Source organism: Eleginops maclovinus, chromosome 3 (genome assembly GCF_036324505.1).
Source record: "Eleginops maclovinus isolate JMC-PN-2008 ecotype Puerto Natales chromosome 3, JC_Emac_rtc_rv5, whole genome shotgun sequence".
In the NCBI taxonomy this organism is placed as follows: domain Eukaryota; kingdom Metazoa; phylum Chordata; class Actinopteri; order Perciformes; family Eleginopidae; genus Eleginops; species Eleginops maclovinus.
This window is the reverse complement of record NC_086351.1, coordinates 16,347,104-16,367,929: the sequence shown is the minus strand read 5'-3', so window position 1 is coordinate 16,367,929 and position 20,826 is coordinate 16,347,104. Positions and strand designations below refer to the sequence as shown.

At 39.8% G+C, this 20,826-nt stretch overlaps 1 protein-coding gene across 1 annotated transcript; it reads right to left on the bottom strand.

Annotated features, from left to right (window-relative positions):
• Positions 1–15,098: 15,098 nt before the first annotated feature.
• On the bottom strand, positions 15,099–19,902 carry irx1a (iroquois homeobox 1a). The gene is made up of 4 exons (XM_063878684.1): positions 19,386–19,902; positions 16,988–18,071; positions 16,580–16,655; positions 15,099–15,640 (listed from the first exon to the last, which is right to left on the bottom strand). Exons 1-4 carry the CDS (start codon positions 19,626–19,628, stop codon positions 15,565–15,567), a joined length of 1,479 nt encoding a protein of 492 aa, XP_063734754.1. The 5' UTR covers positions 19,629–19,902; the 3' UTR covers positions 15,099–15,564.
• Between the last annotated feature and the right edge of the window lie 924 nt (positions 19,903–20,826).

Here is a 20,826-nt window from a genome sequence, read left to right as displayed (position 1 = left end):
CCTCTCAGCAATTTGCATGCTTGTCAGTGGAGTGAAAGCCAGTTTAAAGGTACATCCTTTATGTGCCGGAGAAAGGATTAGGGCCAGCCCCACAAAGAGGCTTTGATTTCTTGCAAATATGTATAAGAAGTTTGTCTGAGAAAAGTGAGTTTTCAAAGCTGCAACTTTTCCAGAGAATACAATTTATTTTCTTTATGTGTCAGGGTATGTGAGTGAGTGTGTGTTCAGAAAGCTAACTCTACGAAAAAAGTTTGTCTCCTTGATTCAGGGTGGGTAAAACAAATATAGTATTACAAACGTATATATGAAGTATTGCATTCAAATTTGAATTGCAGGAAATTATAAAAACAACACAAATATTATATCCCTATTATGATGGGACAAAAAAACATGATTCAACCGTTTAAGGTTCAGTCAACAATGTGTAAAAAATATTGTTAAAAATGGCATTTGTCTTGTGGGAATGTCCTACTTTCCTTTCCTTTTTTTTTCCCCCTTTATGTTTTGTTTCAGGGTCTCCGACTGAAAGCTCCTTACCACTCCGTTCAATGATGGACAAGCTCATCCCATATAACCTCAAAAAGCAAGCCAGTGTGTGCGCCATGTGCACTTAGCGCTGAGGTTAGAGTGCAACCCTCATTAGCATGTATAAACTCCTGATGTCAAGAGGTCGCCTTTGACCCTAACACACAAAATATTGCTGGAAACATGATTGACACAAAGTTTATATCTGTGTGTGTGAAGGATGTGCATTGCTAGCAAGTGACTATTTACGTATTTAAAATCACGAATGTAGATTGCAATAACCTAATTACTGCACCATGATGCTACATTATATCCAACTAAGGCTGATGACCAATTGAATTTGTTTTTGGATTATGATTTGCTTACCTTTAAATCAAAAACAACTAAAACAAAAATTACTTTACATACACACACAATTACATTTAAGTAGATTATTTTATCTTTATTTTCTTTATTTATTGAGTACTTTCATTGCTCAAGAAATTAAATCTGTTTTGCATCAAAATGTCTCCCTATGACCGCTCGTTGAAGCCTCGGCACTTGCTTACAGCAGACTTACAGAAATCCTTCACTGTCCAACAGTTGCTTCACAAGTTTAAGTCACTTAATCGATTGATGGCTACATGGCAGCAGTATTTCCAACAACTCCAGTTAACATTATAGGGCTTAGACATAAAAAAACACTGCTTCATGCTTAAAAAAGATCACCGGAGAGGCAATGTCCCTTCGGTGGCAGTCCAGCACAATGTGTTCCAGTTCACTTTCATCATGTTGTACCAGCTGAACATGGTGTAGCTTTCAGCCCTGCCCTGTGGGAAACCAGCCTGTCTTTTCTCTCGCTGTGTATTTGTGTGTGTGCGAATGTGTGTGTGATGCTGTCGAGCTATGTTGTCCCGGGCTTTCAGCAGCACAAACTCCCTGTCCTAGGGCCTCCAGCGTGGATTGGCCACAGAGACTCTGTGTGGCATGCTCGGATGAATGCTACCCTGATTCTCTACCAGAATGCCACCAATGCAACCCCCAAAGCATGTCTGTTGGACAGCGCTGGGCTGCCAAGAGGGGGCCACTTTCTTCCACATTTCTTGTTCTACTTCTCACTCTCTTTCTTTTCTTGTCTGCCTTAACTCTGAGTCTTTCTCTTTAAAAGCAAACAAAGCAAGTGTCAGCCTGAAAGCAATGTGGTGGCTCTATGAACCCTTTGTTTTCTTTCAATGAGATCTTCCCCCCTTTCAGTTTCCTCTTACGTCCTTTTGTCTTTCATTCCTTCCTTACCTTAAAACATTTGTCACACTGTATAATTACACACAAAACACAAATATGCCATACAGCCTCACACACACTCTATACCTCCCGTGGGTTGATAAGGTACTGGAACACATGTAAGGCTTCCGATTTAGGAGCGTTTCTTAGGTCTTATGAACATGTTCTCCTCTATGCATGTTTATAGGTTAATCCATGAAACTCGATCATTTCTTCTAATAATGGTAATCGTTTATCTCGTGTGAGAGTTGGCCTTGAAACCAACAGACTGGTGCAGCAGTAGTCAACCAGTAAATTGGTTTGATTACAGTATACTGAATAATATAATCAAACTTCATTAAGGTTTTACAAATGATATATTTTTTTTGCCTCTAAGTTCATATCACAACAGCTGTTCCGCATATAATACCCTCCTTGATGACTTGTGTTAAAAGGTTATGAAAACAACAGTGTTCTCATTGTTGAGATTGGCCGCTGTTCCAGAAGGCCTGAATCTTGAGCTGTTGACATTTTTGAATACTTTATGATATGAATTCTCTCCCCCAAGGTGACTTAACATGACCCTAATAACAGATGCCCTTTTTTTTGTAAAAATACACGACAAATCCTAACATAAAAATCAATCTCATGTTTTGCCTAGCACAATAAATCTGCGCAGTAAATATTTTAAAGGGGAACAAGATTATGTTCAGTGTCACATGTTAGGGGTATAATCTAATTAAATGATTGTTAAATTCAAGTATCAGTCCTTGTCTAAAGAGAGAGGATTTTAATCACAGTGTGAGTCAGACACACTGTGTTTCAATCCCTTATAGACATCCTTAAAGACATATGTCGGCAGTTGATATTTATCTCTACAGTCTCACATTTTTTTAAAATAAGCTAGCTTCAGTGTTCATTACATCTAGTGTTTACTTTTTGTCATTTTTACATTTCTACAGTTACCTTGAGCAGCTGCGCACATTCTGACAGTTCACCAATTAATACTTTGGGGCCAAATGTTGCCAATCCCAGGGGACGCAAATCTAAACAAACTCCAGGTTTCAATTTTCTAGCATCCTTAGAAAAGAGGATGTGAAGGTTTGAATCAAATATCTCCTCTCAGACGTCTGCTTTGTTTACATTTTGTTTCCTCTTGTATTCCTTTGGGAAAGCTCGGAAATGGTAATAATGTCAAGGCGTGCTATGTCTTTAATGGCTCAGGCGAGAAGGAACTTGCCTGCCAATGTCCATGTAAAACCAACACTGTGCTGTGGGTGTTTGTACGAAAGGCCTAATCAATTCTGAAGCTGATACGTTGGTAAAATAAATGAGACTTCAAACTAAGTAAAGTAGTCCTCTAGGGATGAAATGCCAGAGAGCCACGGCCTGTTTAACTCAACCTGGAGGTTGGATTTGTTTCAGGTTTCAAGGATTTGTTTGGTGTCAAATCTAGTAAATAATTAGCTGATAAGGAGCAATGTGGAGTTTTTTTAGAAACCTTACCTTTAGGCCACAATAACATAAGGATATAAACACGTATGGCATTGATGGGATAGGGCCTAGTCCTCAATAATGACTGAGGAATGACTGAGGTCAGCTTGAGTGAAACAACAAGAACGAATACCCGAAGGACAATAGCACAGGTCCATGTTTCCATAGCACTGCCTTCAAGATCAGTGGTGAAATCAGTCCTCAGAAAATGTCTGTACTAACCAAACATTATCTTTCAGTGATTATCTAGCAACACTGCTGAGGTAGTGTGATCCAGTGCACAGAAGTGGCCCCGGGGAGCCCTCCCATTTCTTGAGAACTAATGTTTACAATCGTTTAGGGGCGTCAGTGGAAGGCATACAGGAGACACTAGCATATGTTTGTCTCCGTTTTTAAGGTTGTGGTTAAGCTGAAGCTCATCTGGCAACCTTATGGGCTGTTCATCCACTCTAAAGCCCCTGAGCTGTTCCTTCCTTTCCTGTCCTCTCCCGCTATCACACTTCTGCGTTTGTTTCAGTTTTTCTTGTCATTATTTAACCCTTTTCATCCTTTTTGTTCTTTTATGGCATTGCTTTGTTTCTACGTCCAACCTCATTTTACGCTCTCAAAACATCTTCTCAGCTTTTGTGATACCACTCATCGTATCAGCTGTCTCTATTCATACATGTCATCTGCTGGTATGTGCTGAAGGCTGACTTTGAGTGAGTCCTTCATGTGTGCATCATGTGTAGCAATGGCTCGAATGGGATGTACCCTGAGTAAATCAATTTGTCATATGAGTAAAAGCTGCTGAGTGCATAGTTTCATGAGCAGGTTTTGTAGCTATTCTTCTACCCCATTTTTCAATTGGCCCCTGAGATCCACTGCAGTAATGTATGAAGACAAAAATAATTATATCAGCATTGGAAGTATCTTTCTACCATACTGAATATACTCAAGGCCTACAAATTTAACTGAGATGCCCTTTGAGTTAAGTTTGATGACAGGCTGACGTAACAATTTTAATGTTATTGACTGACGTAATTGCCTGACTCAGCTCAGATGTCACTTCCAGAAAAAAATAAATGTGTGGAGATTTTGAGCCTTTTTTTCCAAATTGATATTTTTCCCATTTGGAAAAAAAGTGACTCAAACTCATGCAGAATGACTGCTGGTATCACTGAGTACAATAAGCAGGAAGTGCTGTCAGATGGTGATCTGAAATGAGTTCTACAGGCTTACTGAAATTATTGAAAATGAACAGCGCTTGGTCAACCGAATGCAAGTTCATTCATTATATACTACGAAGGCAAAACAGAATAGGAAAGTGAAGAAAACCCAAGTAGAATGAGTGCATTTTAAAGTAAGGGTGGTGTAGTTAGGGAAGTGGGAAGACATCTACATATGTTTTTAACTTCACAGAACTGGATTTGGACTTGGTTGGTTAAAAAAATGAATTTCAGCTCGTGTTTTTCCTACTTGACCATTTAAAAAAAAATGTTTCCGGAAGTATATTTCTGTTACCTTAATGTATCTCTTACCTGAACTCTAACAATGTAAGTTATAACTCTTAATCAAGCAATTGTTTTGCAACTGTCACAAGCAGGTGCAATTGTTTGGCTATTACATTGTATTGCCATATGTCTAATTGATGGTTAAATAACATAATATTTATGTATGTTGTGTGCACAAATAATGGGTTGGCTGTAGAGTATTCCTCTTAAAAACATTGATTTGTATCATATAATCTGCAGATAAACAATCAATTTCTATGTGAAATGTCACGAGTTCCTTCTATATATTTATTTTACTAAAATACACATTATTAATAATAGCCATTTTTCAATATTGCCTGAACATCACATTTGGCTATTTCTCATCATACAGTAAATCAGTAAATAAAGCTTCTGCTACTTATTTTCCATCAGAAGACGTTTTATCTTGTATGTCATCGTTCTTATCTTACCTTGCATCACCTTTCTGATCGGGATTATCACTTGCAGTTTTTCCAGTTCAAGAACATTGTCAATGTTCCTTCGTCAATGTGAAGTAATTGACTTGTGTGAATCGTGTTTGACTGATCTGACGGATCGGAGTGATGAATCCTTTTCAAAAGAAGAACATCAAATGTTTGCATGTCACATTAAGTCACAAAGACACTATTACAGTTGCTCTTAAGTCTTTCCAGGAATTAAGAACCCTCGCCAGAACATGTGAACGCCAGATTGGTATTCTTGTCAAATGGAAAGGCCAAAGGAAGGTGCTTTTGATGAAGTTTAGGTCCAAAGAACAAAAAATGCTTAAATGCTAATTACGATGTTTGATCTCACTGCAGGACTTGGTAAACACCGCTAACACCAGCAGCAGGTAACACAGCAACACAAATCGAAACACACACAAACACACGAGAAAAACACAGCTGAGGAGGAAATGGCATCCTGGGGTTTTTAGCTGGACCAGTGTGTTTATTTTCCTCCCATGGTGCACTGTGTGTGTGTGTGTGTGTGTGTGTGTGTGTGTGTGTGTGTGTGTGTGTGTGTGTGTGTGTGTGTGTGTGTGTGTGTGTGTGTGTGTGTGTGTGTGTGTGTGTGTGTGTGTGTGTGTGTGTGTGTGTGTGTGTGTGTGTGTGTGTGTGTGTGTTTAAATATTTACTTTCACTGATTCAACTGGTCTTCCTGTTAAGTTTCTGGGGGAAATACCAACAACTGAATTCTGAAGGACAAACTAAAATGATTACATATTATAAGTAACCATTGAAAAGGAGCAATTGTTAAAGCTCAGAGTACAAGTGCTAAAGCTACAACTATTGAACTAAAAAGAGCAGAGTCAGGTCAGGGCCTGAGCATTGGATAAACGTTTGGTTTTCCCCGCTGCCTCCGCCTGTGTCTGGATTATGAAGGGCAGATATACAGCACTTCAGAGTGGACCAATTAACAGCCCCAGCAGCGACCGCCACACAGGAGGGCCCCTCATAAAGACTCACCCTATGGTGTAAGCCCTGCCACTTCCAAATGCTTTATCCGGGGCCGAGCCCATACACACAGCTGTTAAACTGGCAGGTTTTAAGCAGCCCCAGTATAGCCGACAGGCCCAGGAGTTCATAAAGATTTTCTCAGCAAGTGTCGTCTCAAGGAAAGAGTGAGATGCGAGGAAGGAGACTGAGAGGGAGGGTGAGCATAAGGCTGGGCAATCAAGGGCAAGAGACCTTGCTCAGAGACAAGATAGAGCCACCACACTTCCTGCCTTCATCCCTCTCTCTGTCCCTATATCTCCCAATCTTTCTTTCCTTTCTTGACTGCACTCTTCCCCCTTATTTTTTTCATGTGAAGAACCAGGGATTGCAATGGTTGGCAAGCCAACGACAGGCAGGGGGTGGCCTGCTGAAGACTTGGAAGTTGGGATAACTCCAATTGTCCAAGCTACTGCCACGCCTGCCTGCCACATACCAACTGCTGGCATTTCAACAGCTTTGAGTCATATTTTAAAGGCTGCAGTGCATCAGAACTGTACTAACCTTAGTTAAAAGGTGAAACCTCGTCTACCATTTATTTTCCCTGCACAGAGGCCCAGCGGCACTCGTGCAAATTGCTGGGATAGAAGGACAAACTGGCTGTGCGTGGATTGGCAGGCTTGTGAAATTTTGAAAATGGGCAAATATATACCCATTGGCCAATGTATACAGATTAAGCCAATGCACAACCGCACGGTAAGCAAATTAAAAATATATACTTTTTCCATGGCAGGAAATTAAAAAATAACTTTTCAGCAGGGTCCAACTTGTAACATGCCAGTCCATGAACAGCCACAGTCTTTAGTTAACACGTTAAGCATTTAAAACAAGATATAATCACATAAAGCAGTTCTCTCATTTTATATTGCACATCTTTTATATACATACAGTACATATTATCAGCAACTGCAATATTGACAGAGGCACAAATTTAGCTCATGAAAGAGCCCAGTGTCCTCGGCTGTTGTGACAGCGGAGTGATGTGGGTTGCAAGCTAACTGAATTGCACGCTAGATATTGTTGTGTGTGTGTTGTGTAAACGGCTGCATGCACACTGCATATGCTTGTATGAACGGACGTCCAAATGCATCCATAATATGCATGTTTGTGAGTGTATACGGTGTGTGCATATCTAAATGGCAACAAGCATTTGTGCATGTACACTAGCAGCTTCGGATCGCTGCCATTGTTCCTGCAGACTGAAGCAGAGATAAAGTAGTAGAAGCTGACCACATGCGAGTCAGTATTGGCCACAGATGTGCCCAGACAGATCACAGAGAAAACGTGATGGCATTTCCTCAAGATGTGGATGTGTATTTTTAAACTTTGATGTGAACATGATTTGCCATGAAAAAATGCTTTGTTCGCATGATTCACATGGTCTCAATAACAGAGCTCATACATATTGTATGCCCATCCAGAAGTTTTGTGTGTGTCAGTAATAGTGTACGTTGATCTCAGGACATTTAGCAGCATGCAGAATGAGCTTTCTGGTAAAGAAGAATGGTGCACGTCATTGAATATTACTTTGACGACAGGGGTAACAAGCATAGCATGTCATTGGCAGAGACAGTTGGTATTACATATACAACAACACTTTGTATTAGTCTTCATTTGGAGGTCATCTATGGCCACAGGTCCTTTGTGCTGATTCCTCTTTGAATATATTAGCCAACAGTTAGAAGACATGATGTGATTTAATAAAGTGTGACCCTACAATTGTTAACATCTAAAGGCTGTCATACATATGCATCATCTGAAGGCTGTTTTGTCGGCAGCCAACCAACATTTGCTCTATAAAAGTGTTTTTCCCCCATTTAACACTATTTTGTTATCCACGTTCACTATATTTGAAGTGTTAGTTCTCTTGTACCAATACTGAAAATGTTGTTCTTCAAAAGGTTGCCTATGTACAATCGATGTTTCTATTACTGAATTTCAGCTTCAAATAAGTAGTCCGACTTGCTACCTAAGTAAAACTAGCAATAATAAATTGTAAAAGTACATTAAAAAGTCTACTTTTTTTTTAAAGTAGAAAGTACATATGTTTCGGTACCAATTGATACTTATCTTACCAAAAGTGTTTTCCTGCGTAATGACCTGTACATCTATATCATATTTTATTTATACTTTGTATAAGGTAATAATCCAAATCAATACAGTAACTGGAAACTTTTAAATAAATGTAGTGGAGTTAAAAGTACAATATGTACCTCACAAATGTAGTGGAATAGCAGTATGAAGTGGCATGAAATGAGTACCTCAAAATCGACATTAGGTACAGTACTTCAGTAAATGTACTTTATTTCGATCCACTACTGCCATAAATGGCTTTCAAAAGAAATCACCAACTGAATGTTTAACACAATATAATGCGTGACAAACATGTACACCAGCCCAGTGCCTGTTATGGCAGATTTCCTTCTGCAGTTAATATTTGACATAATCCTCTGTTGAAACTCCTGGCATTCTGCGCCATGTGTCTTGGCTAACATTACACGGGGTGCTGTTCGGGGTAACGGCAGGCGTGAAGAAAGAGCCTCCGGTTCAAGCAGAGGGGAAAAGTATCACTGCAAGGTAGTCTGGCTGTTGACCGGCCTGTTCTGTTTAGTACGGCTTTTGCGTGTGTGAAGTGATAGTTCCAACACATTGTGTTCTTGTTCTGCTCTTCTTCAGTTTCAGCTTTGGCAGGTGACCCGGCATTGGATGTACTGGCTACTGTACACCAGGTGACAGCTTCTGACATTGTAATTGTCTGCTATGGGCGAGGGGATTGAGGGTGTAATACATCTTATGTTTCCTTTCTGTAGAAATTATTGATAACTAGAGCTGAGAGGTGGTGTTGGTATCAATAACCTGTTCTGAATAAGTCTTGATTGACAATGGTGATTTAGGTTTATGAATGAAAAGTTGAACTAAAGTTACATTTATCCGTGAATTGACTGATTATAGAATATCATTTTTAATTATCAACTGATGGTTTTAAATACCTTCACATCTAACGTTGTTCTTCCAAATGTAACCCTCTAAAAATACTACTGCAGATTGCAGATGTATTTAAGACAAAAGGTGTATTTTTTTATCCGAAATCATAAGATTCTGTTTCAACTATTGAAATAAAAATAGAAATACAGTATATGGGAGACAAAATACAGTAAGTTCCTGAAAAAAAATAACAAACAATGTGAAATAAAAGCTTTATAATTTAACAAAACTCAAATGACACACAATTTACTTTTTAATTAAATTAATGTTAGAAATAAAAGCACTGGATGTATTGGTGCTTTTATTTTTCTCCATACATATTAAATTAATGTAAAGGAACTACAACTGGACAGACTCAGCATATAGTCAGACTTACTGGATATTTCAACGGGGTGAAAAGAAAAAAAGCAAAAGAAACACGGTTAGACCTCATGAGGAGATATTTCATATTAGCAAACACGGAGATGGTGAGTTGCATTTGATATCACCTTCTGCAGCGCACATGTGGAGCGAGTGCTCAGAGAGAGGGAGAGAGAGAGACACATCCTCTACTGAATGGAAATTCCTCTGCTTCGGCCACAGCTGCAGTATGACACTTCAGATGGCCGTGCTTTCCTTTGTACAGCCCCCTGGAATTAGCCCAAACCACAATGGCATCACTTCAGAAAAGAAAGCAGGAAAATCTGATTTTATTATCTGTCACTGTGGAAATATATGTGCAGGGAGGAAAAGAGGGCACGAGGCCCTTGGCTTTCCACTGCCATGTCAATCTGTCTTTTATTATTGAAAACACACACAACTGTCTTCAAATAAATGTCAGCTTACACACTGTTATGATACCTGTGTGTGGAGATGGTTTGGCACATGTAAACATCGCTATCCTTATTCCTATTGCACTTATTTTGAAATAAATACTAACTATAATTTTTTACAGATTGCAGTCATAAACAGGTATATGTACGACAGGTTAAGCTTATTTTGCTGCAGAGAAATCGGTGGAACACTACCGTGTCAAACTTAAATAATGTTAGATGAGGACTGAGGAAACATTGTTCAGCTAGCAGTGCAATAAAAACCCTAAACTAACGAAGAAAAGTGATATTGCAGAGAACAAAAGTTTCTATCAAATTGTGTTTGGGGAGGGGATTCACTTCAAAGAGATCTCAACAGCAGTGTTGTCTGTCTAATTTACGTTTTCAAGCACATGCCAAATGTAAAAACCCCAATTTTGAGGAGTGTATAATTACAGGGAGAGAATGAATGACTATAAATACCCCCATCATTACTAGTCCCTCCTGAAGAACATGATCCATCCTGAATGATAATTAAGGCAAAATATTTCTGATCCTCCAGCAGACTGTACCAGGAATGTGTGCACGCATACTCATGCTTCCACCATGCATGGGTTTGTGTGTGTTAGAAATAGAGTGTGTGTGAGTGAGGGAGGGGGGAATCACAAGGCATTCTCCCCCTAAATATAGTTCTGTTCTGGTAGAGCTGCTATGTACGGATACTTCCAGGAGAACTCAAGACAGTCCCATTTTAATTGGTTTGAAGAGTCATTAATGGAACTTCTGTGTGTGTGTGTGTGTGTGTGTGTGTGTGTGTGTGTGTGTGTGTGTGTGTGTGTGTGTGTGTGTGTGTGTGTGTGTGTGTGTGTGTGTGTGTGTGTGTGTGTGTGTGTGTGTGTGTGTGTGTGTGTGTGTGTGTGTGTGTGTGTGTGTGTGTGTGTGTGTGTGTGTGTGTGTTTATTGGACCTTGTCTGTGCCTTTTAAACAACAACAGACACAAGGAAGTAACTTTGATCAACAAACATGTAGCAACAAGGAGATAATAATGAACCTCCATGTTCAGCTGAGGTCTCTCAAAATAGACCATTTCAACTAGGATATATCGGATTTGGGGATGATATTTCTAGATTAGGCCAGCTAATTAGTGGCCCAATATTTGGCAAGGCGCATTGACGGAGATCCAAATAAACATATTGTCCTCATCGCAGAGGAGTGAAAGAGCTTTCCTGTGTTCTTCGCTGAGAGTCAGAAAGAATGTTCAACTGAGTCGGAGAAAACTTTACTCGCCTGCTCTCCCTGCCTCGCTTTGTTATCTCTTCCACTCTTTCTTGCCCGATCAAAACACTAGAATGTCGCTTTGAGTGGCCAAATGAAAGAAAACCAAGCAAACATGAGCGAGAGACCGTGTTTATATTGAGTATATCTCTAAGCCAGGCCAGGTTTTAGTGTCAGCGGGGGCTTGCATGGGTTGTTGAGTTGTTGTGAGTTGTTGCTGAACCGGTGGCGAGTCAGCCAGCCAGCCAGTTGTCAGGCAAGTACCAGTTCCTTGTTGCTATTTGTGTTTGAGTGTAGCCGTGCCGAGAGCCTCCCTCCCTCTGTTTTTCCTTTTCCTACCGAATCCTCCAACCTCTTCCTGTGGCAAGAACCATGTCTTACAGAAGGCTGCAATGAAAAGCCTGTGACCGAGGCATCCGTCCCTTTCACTGCCATTGTGTCTCTGAAACAAGGAGTAGGAGCAAAGTACTCTGCTAAACATAGTGTAGCAGGGTCGATGGTGGTCCTGCTTTGGCTGCGGCTGCCGGGGCTCCACTGACTTGTTGTTGCTTGTTGTTGTGTGGGTCCCAGCTGGGGCCAGGGCCAGGGCCCCGGGATGGCTTTTGTGTCACGGTGCGACCAGTGCTGCACTCATGAAACTAGATAAATGGATTAGAGGGGCGCAGATATGGGCGGGCATCTTTGAGAAAAGACAACGGAGATGTTAAAGGGAAATGGGGGTTGGAAGAGGAGGGTGAAGGGAGAGGAAGAGGCAAAGACATTTGTGTTGTTGGGCTACAAGGGGTCGAGTCTGTTGTAAGAATGGCCTGCTTCTGCCTAAAAAGAAAAGACAGTGATAAACTTTCCTCCCCATGCAGTCACCTCTCTCCTCCTCACTCTCCCCCAGTTACACACACACACACACACACACACACACACACACACACACACACACACACACACACACACACACACACACACACACACACACACACAGTCACAGTGCACAATTCCCCACTAAAATGAATGGATTGCCACAGTGTGAGATGTCTCAGTTGCAGGGGGAGATGTTCCTTGTTCACCAACAAAAGACTGTGGTATTATGGGGGGCCACAGCCTACGACAGAATGCTAAATTGTTTTAGGGTCAACAGTTTATAGTCTTCGCATGAGCCACAATTTACATCTCTCCAGAGTTTGTTTCACTCTGTCCTCAGATTAAAAAAAACTAGAACATCCTCTCGCTTTTAAAATAATTACAGCCATTAAAAGATTTCCTGAAAATACTTGTGATGAGTTTTTCTTAATTATTATTATTATTTAAATCTTTAAATAAAATAAATAAATACATAAATAAAATTATTCTTCAGTCTACTAATGGAAGTATGATTTAATTTATGGTAATGATTAATTTTAATTATCTTATCACTTTAACCATTATATTGCAATTAGCATAATATAAGCATTGTTTATATGTGGAACAATGAACACCGTTTAAAACCAGATCATATTATGTATTTAAATCTGTAATCCCACAGAGCATTATTCTTTAGCTCTATATATTTAATTAATTTATCTCCTCTTCATCCTTTTTTATTTAATGGTCTTTCTTTTCTTTTCTTCCCCTGTATCGTGGCCCAGGGTGCGCGCGGAAGAAATGGCTGGAAGTGACAGCCTAATTATCAGCTCCAACTCCGCTCATTACCCATTAGACAATCCACTGTACATCCACTTACTAAATGAATAATTTTGTATATATTATGGAAACACAATATTATGGCCCGCAGCTAACGCCTTTGCGCTAACCTCACGCTGTTTCAGTACAAAAGAAATAAATGGGACACCGAGAGGTTATTTAATTTTAGCCCCAAAAGCCAGCTCATGAGAGGATGTCATGTGCAAATGGATCGAAGGGGGAGGCAGGGAGGGAGGGTGAATATGAAATGTACACACCTGCGTTTTTCCTCCGCAATATTATAATCATTATTGCCAAAGCACGTGTTGTAGCATAAGTGATATTGGCAGTTCGCATGGCTTAATATTATTTCTAATTTCCACCGACCGATGTCTAATGACGGGGGCGGGGACTCTATCTATCTCTTCACACTGTAATATTCTATACCAGTTTAGTTAGTGCTATCAAAAGGTGAATGTTAAATACATATTGTGACTGACATATCAAAGTCCTTCTTGTATTACAGTAAAATAATTTGTTGATTTGCTGTTACGAATTTCCTATGTTGCATATTATAATGTGTTAGTGCTGTGAGTGAAGTTGTGTAAATTTGGCTATAAAAGCGGAATGACCCTGCTCCTTTCAACAAAACCCTCAGTGTGACCCTTGTTAATTTTTCCTCCACTGCGTGACTGTTTAGCGAATGGTTATTTAAGTGACACAGATTTATGCGCAGAATGTCCCCCACTGGCACACAGCAAAAGGTGTAGTCAACGTTTACCAAGCATTAAAAAAAGCGTAAAAGATAGTGTAATGTTTTACAACTGAGTAGTTATTTGTTATATTTAAATGTGGAATCATTGCGGGAGTTTTTAAATTGTAAACCAAAAAAGCGATAGTTTTTTTTTTCTTCTGATTACTATTTGACAATTAAAAAAGATGATGGCCCCTAACGAAAAATGTATTTCTAACATTATTTTATTTAAACTAAGTATCATTATATTCCCACAAATAAAGTTATTTGTAATGTGTTGATTTGTATTCTTTTATAACTTGTGATGGCATAATACACTTGGGTACAATGGGTTTCAAACTGTAAAGAATACTGAATTGTGTGTTATAATACTGGTATAGTACAAGTATTTCCATACCTTGTGATTTATAGCTCTTTTGAGGGTAACGGTGTTTCAAGTTTAAGCAATATATCACTCGCCTATAGAGGTCGCTGTGATATTGCAAAACAGATGTGCATAAGTCACTCCACAGGTTTAGGCCACTCCAATAATTCACCCTCTGGAACAGCTCTCTTCGCAGTTTACTGTCATTTACAAAGGAGCACTAACTCAAACATGAACATTTTATGTATTTCTATTATTATTTAATATTTACGTTATTTGTAAAATTGCAAAGAAAAAAAAACATTTTAAATAATTACTTTTTTGTTTCTGTAATGCTACTATAATAATCGTGGCAGCTCTTGCAAATAAATAGAACACGAGAAAAATACATGTCCACATCATCGCCCATCTGAACTAATTATTGCTCGTTCCCCTTATAATGTTTAGACCCCATTAGGCCGTTGTGGTAAATCAATATTTGCTTTTGGTCACCGATTGCGAGAAGCTGCTTTACAGGCTAATGATCACTATCAGCCTCGGGACAGACAGGACCCCGAAACTCTGACCCTGCTCCACAACAACGACCATATCAGGCCCCTCCTCCCCCCAAAAAACGAAAAATATTAATAATTTATCTTCGAATCTCTCTCTGACAGATTAGATTTTAACCATTTGATTTTGTTTGGACTGGGCGTTCCCATATTATTACTTAATGACCTTCCCAGCTGCTCCTGTCCATTTTCTGTCACCAGCAACCATCTGGACACTTATTAGCACCTCAATGCATCCACGCTGCTTTCCTCCCAACTTGAATAAAATTAAGCCCGGTTGCAGACTGCCAATATCATTTTTTTTTCTCCCTTTCCCACCCTTTTCGAATTAAAATTGGTAGTAGGCCAACGTTTTATTTGATAGTAGTAATAATAATAATAATAATAATAATAATAATAATAATAATAATAATAATAATAATAATAATAATACCATGTAGTAAAGAAATATAGGCTGAGCATACACATGGGTTTTCTCTATAATTTCATTTAGTTTATTAGGCAAAATATACGATCTGGACAAATTCCTTCAACGCTTCCTATTTACAAATTTAAATCACTTGGTATTTACATTAAAGGAAGGACACCAAAAACACAAGGTAGAGACAAAAATAATAATAATTATTATAATAATAATAATAATAATAATAATAATAATAATAATAATAATAATAATAATAATAATAATAATAATAATAAAGTAAAAAGCCTACCAACATGTCCCAGCCTGCCTGGGCAAAGTGGAGAGAGTAACATTAGGCGCGATTATAGGCTACACAACAATAGAGGAAGTAATCCATCCATCCACAGGATATTACCAAATTACGCCATTTGTTCTGTACCAACTGAATGCTACGCTGCATTATTATTTCTCAGTGTCCTTTTCAGGGAGTGTAAAGTCTTTTTTCTTTTTTTTTTTCAAGCAAGAAAAAAAAATGTCTTGATCAAGCCGAAGAGAGAGCAGTGAGGACTCGTTGCGTGGCGTCTTGTGGACTCCTGGCGCTGGAAGGCAGAGAGGATCTGGATAAAGAATAATACAGAAAAGTAGATAAATACCCCCGCCGTGTTTGGACAGCAGGATTCAATATGCATCTCAATTGTATGGCTGAAAAGCTTTGATTTGAAACAGACTGCAGTCCCTTTCTTCAACGCTTTACTTACTTGTTTAATAATACTAATACTAATACTGATACTAATAATAATAATAATAATAATAATAATAATAATAATAATAATAATAATAATAATAATAATAATAATAATAATAATAATACAATTAAAATAAAACATCAGAATATTTTTGGGGGAACTCGAAAAAATGTGAGAGTGCAGGGGAAAATAACCCTCTTTATGCAACCGTTATCGACACTTGTTATTAATTGTATTATTTGTATACGACTGATCCATATGGACGTTACATAGAGGGGACATTTTGTTATGCTTGAAACAGAGGTAAACTTTTTTCGCATTTCGGTAAGAGCGCTCCCCTGGGCTCCGGGGCTCCCATGGGTCTTTAGGGAAAGCACACAGCCCAGACAGAGCCCGTTTTACTCGGTGACTTGATAAGTAGCCACACTCTCCCCAGAGGGGAGGAATTAAAGGGGGTGTGGGATGGGAGTCAAGACCCCTGTCACCCGCAAAACAAACTGTGTTTTATTTATTTTAGTTGTATTTATTCTGTAGTGTTATCATAGTTATTTGGGTTTTTTTTTATAACAAAACAACTGCCAAACATACAAATTACGTCTAAATACTGGAATTCATGATCATGAAACCATGATCCTGGGCCTTCCATTATGCTTATTTCTGTAATTTTAATAACATAATACAAAAAAATCCAAATCTGTTCATAACCTTATGCTATACATGGTGAAATTGTCTTTATTAACCTGAGGCTGCTTTTCCTCTGACGTTACCCTTTGTTTATTGTCTTTTGTAAAAGTAAAAACTTTTTCTTACCTGTCATGGATGGGTCGAAAGGAAGACTTCAGGATCTGTGTTGGAGGTGAAACAGACCTTACACCGTTTTCATGCTCTATAAAGGAAATATAAAAAAAATAATTATCACTGCTGGTTTGCTGGATAAATTCTAATTATTTAATTACATTTGATCATACATAATCCCAATATTTAGGCCCATGAACATGTCGGACAAAAAAAAAGAATACATTTGGTTGCGTTCATTTAGTATGTAAAACATGTTGTTTTTAGTGTGTATATATTGTCTACTGACGCCTGCAAGTTAATATAATTATACACAAATACAAGATGCACCCTAAATAAAATACACACATTAGCTTTAATATACAATGTATAGCACTCATTCTGACATTCATGCGCGTGCATGCATGGAGCCTTTGATCCTACCTATGTGTTTGGGACTGTGGGTCTCTGCTGGGGCCTTGCTGTCATTGCTGAGTGCTGCTGCAGCTGCTACCGGCGACACCACCACCGATGTCGGCTGCTGCTGGGCCTGCAAGTGGTGGTTGTGGTGGTGGTGGTGCTGGTTTACTCCCAGAAACGACCTCACATTGAGCAGGGAGTTCTGTCCCAGGAATGCGCCATTCGTCCAGTTGTGAAACTTTCCAATCTGGCAGGTGTACAGTCCATGACTGGGGAGGAAGGCCGGGTGGGTCTGGATCTGGTGGTGGGGCGCAGATGAGTGAGTTGTGGCCGCAGGGCCACACGGGGACGTGGGTTTTTGAGAAGAACTATCAGGACTAGTGGCTGTTTCTGCTAAAGACCATATTTTGGGCTTATTGTTAGAAGGGAGAGGAAAGCTCCCGGGTCTATCCGGGGACAAAACTCGTGTGGTGTTGTTGTTGCCGTCTGAGTTCTCCTTACTCCCTGGGTGAACTGAAAGTGGGATCTTAGATTTTTCAAAGACCTCATGGGCTTGCAGGGCAAAGACCCGTCTTTTCTCCAAGCTGTCCAAGTCTCCCCCGGCACCGAGTCCGCCCCTGTGTTCCCTGCTGCCCTCTGTTGATTTATCATCATCATCCTCGTTGCTTTGATCCCCGTCGTTGTCGTCGATTTTGTCGATGTCTATGCTCTCCAAATCAATCTCCTCCTCGTCTTCGTTTTTCTCCGCCTCGTCCCCACTACCGAACAAGTTACCGTCCTCGCCGTCCTCTTTGCTCCTGCTCCCCCACGTCACCTTGTTCTCCTTCTTGAGCCTCCTCCTGGCGTTGGCGAACCATGTGGAGACCTGCGTCAGCGTCATTTTGGTGATGATGGCCAGCATGATCTTCTCTCCCTTGGTGGGGTACGGGTTCTTCCGGTGCTCGTTGAGCCAGGCCTTCAGGGTACTGGTGCTCTCCCGGGTGGCGTTCTTGGGCCTGGCCGGATCACCGTACTGAAACTGACCGTATGGGTAGAAGGCTGGAGATGTGTGGGCTGCGAAGCTGGCAGGATGGACGCCTGGAGTATCCTTAAGTTCGTACTGGGATCCCTTGAAAAAAAAAAGCAAAACATTATTTAATAGTCAAACGTGTAAAATGCATCGTAAGTTTGCTCAATAGTTTAACTATGTTGTATTAAACTGACGCATAAATGCATTCCAGCCATTGTAATAGGCTATGTCTGCAACTCAAACAAGTAAAATGACTCAGTTGCACCTGACTCCACAAATAAGCTTTTCAACTTGCTAAATATCTCGTGCTGGGACTGTGCCACCTTCGCCTGCACAAATAGGTCTACTCTGTCAAATCACAAACCTTTTATTAGCAAACATGTTCCAAACATGTCGGTCTTAAATAATAAAATAATAAAAAAGGAACAAATAAAGTTAACTGGACGAGAAAAAGTTCGGTTCTTCTTTGTGAACACACAGATGGCGTGCAAACTGCCAGCTTTCATGTTTACCAGCCAAACTCCCCTCTACACTCCTAAAGCATGTCAGAGCACTTTCAAGCCTAAGTGAAGTTTTTTCAGCGTGTCACACTTCTACTGGCTCAGTTATATTTGCTTTGTGCACAGCACTCATACATATCGATCAGAAGGACATGGATTTTTAGGATAATAGTTCTTGTTTTGAAGCTTTAGAGCAAAAGTCTGGCTATGGCATGGTGCACACATTTGCTAGCACATTAGCAAACTGAAGTTAGTTTTTTTCATCGCCAGGTGTATTTTAGGGCAATACATGTCTGACAATTCTTTATCTCGGCACAGTAAAAATCCATGTGGCATTCAGCCATGACAACAGTGTACTGTAGCAAAACAAAGCCAACACAATTGAAAGTTATGTTATATTTATAGCCTAAGCTTTTGTTTTATGGGGGAGATTATTTCTAACGATCTGATAACAAATAGCCTAATATGGCCGGGGTAAAAAAGAAACTTTCTCTTTACTTTTTAATACACCGTATGTATGCAAACTTTGCAATTGATTTTTTGCAACAGTGAGATTATAACCGTATGGGTGATGTTAATTGCAACTTTTGTTTAGGCTACTTGTTTTCATTTAAGGTATAATAAATCATTTCGAGACCGATCTTTGTTTTTTGCTTGTACTTTTCACATTTGTTACATTGCCAAACTGCTCTGATCTGGGAAAAATCAAGTAAAATGTGGATTAATTTTAGCAATTGATATTTAAAAAAACAAGAGTCGAATATCCCTTCATTTTTTAATTATTCCTTTTTAGGTTAACCAGCCTTTTTTGGCTGTTGTTTTTCCAGAGACAGCGGTCCTAACCTCAAGAATAAACAATCGTTCTGGTAAAACCAACTCGTAACCGGAAACGAAAACCAATAATAATTCTTACCATTTGTGAGAAAAGAGCTAAGTCCGCGCTGGTGTAAGGTAAGAAAGCACTGTAGTTGTGTGCATACGGGTTGGCGTACATGCCTAACACAGAGCTGACCGCTGCTGCTGTGGCAGACGGACTTCCCCCGATGTCGGTGCTCCCTCCCCGGGACGAAGACGTAAGCACCCCCGGTCTCTCGCTCCCGTACACCGCCTGGGAGGCACTCAAATACTGCGGGTAGCCTAGCTGGGGGAAAGACATCTCCTCCGCCGAATTGTTTCACTGCTGTATCGTCCGACAAAACTGCGTAAAAAAGTGTGTGAGGATAAAAAAAGAAAAAAAGGAAACCGGAGAAGTGCAGGGAAAGTGTTTATGCCAAAGTCACAGCTACTACAGACATACCGCGGTATGCAGTCAAAACAACCCGCTCTTAAATCTCGGCTTCCTCTCTTTTCTCGCGCAAAGTCCGCTGGATGTGATCTGATCAACAATTGCGCTCCGACTGACGCGCCTGGCCCTGAGGTCTCCAGGCTGATCTCTCAGATACAATTTGAAGTTGATGCTTTGATTGGCATCCCCTACTTGAGCCTGCAAGCTCCTCCTCGTTTGGAGCAATGTGGACAATGTGAATATAGAGTGAGCACATTGGCTGGGGCCTCTCTCTCTCTCTCTCTCTCTCTCTCTCTCTCTCTCTCTCTCTCTCTCTCTCTCTCTCTCTCTCTCTCTCTCTCTCTCTCTCTCTCTCTCTCTCTCTCTCTCTCCCCCTCCGTGTTTGGACTTATTGTATGTTAAATGTTCAAGCATTAGAGTCCATTCACCGAAGGCTTTGATTGTTGTATGACAACCTGTCTACACGATTTTACAGCTGTCCGACACAGGGGGAAGTAAACCCGTCAGAAGAAGGAACTTACTTTGAATAGATTTAGATTGTAATTAAAGAGGGAAAAAGCCTCTCGGCAGATGAATCTGCTATCACGGGTTGCTGGTGCGTGTATTTAATACACAGTGACTCATTTAGCCTACTCTTAAAGCGTATTCCTCTAACTTTTTCTTTAAAATGTTCTCCATATTATTTGTTCACGTGTAATGACTAAATTGACAAACTAATTAAATTAAATATCTTAGAATGAGGCACAGTCCAACAAATATTTTTATACAATTCCCAAATTAACAAATAAATAAATAAATTACTATATTTCAGCCACGACATTGCCATGCGAATTTAAAGATCAAAAGGCTAATTTACACACCCGTTTTTACTCCGAAAGTCATAGCAGTTAAAACCATGCAAATCTCTCCATATGATTTATTAATTATGCATGTTTTTATTGACTTCTGTTTTGGGTTTCTTTGATTTCTTCATAAAGGTTTAATCAGCCAAATTCTCCCTCTCTTTTTTTCTCACCCTCTTTCCATCTGTGCGCGCGTGTGTGTGTGTGTGTGTGTGTGTGTGTGTGTG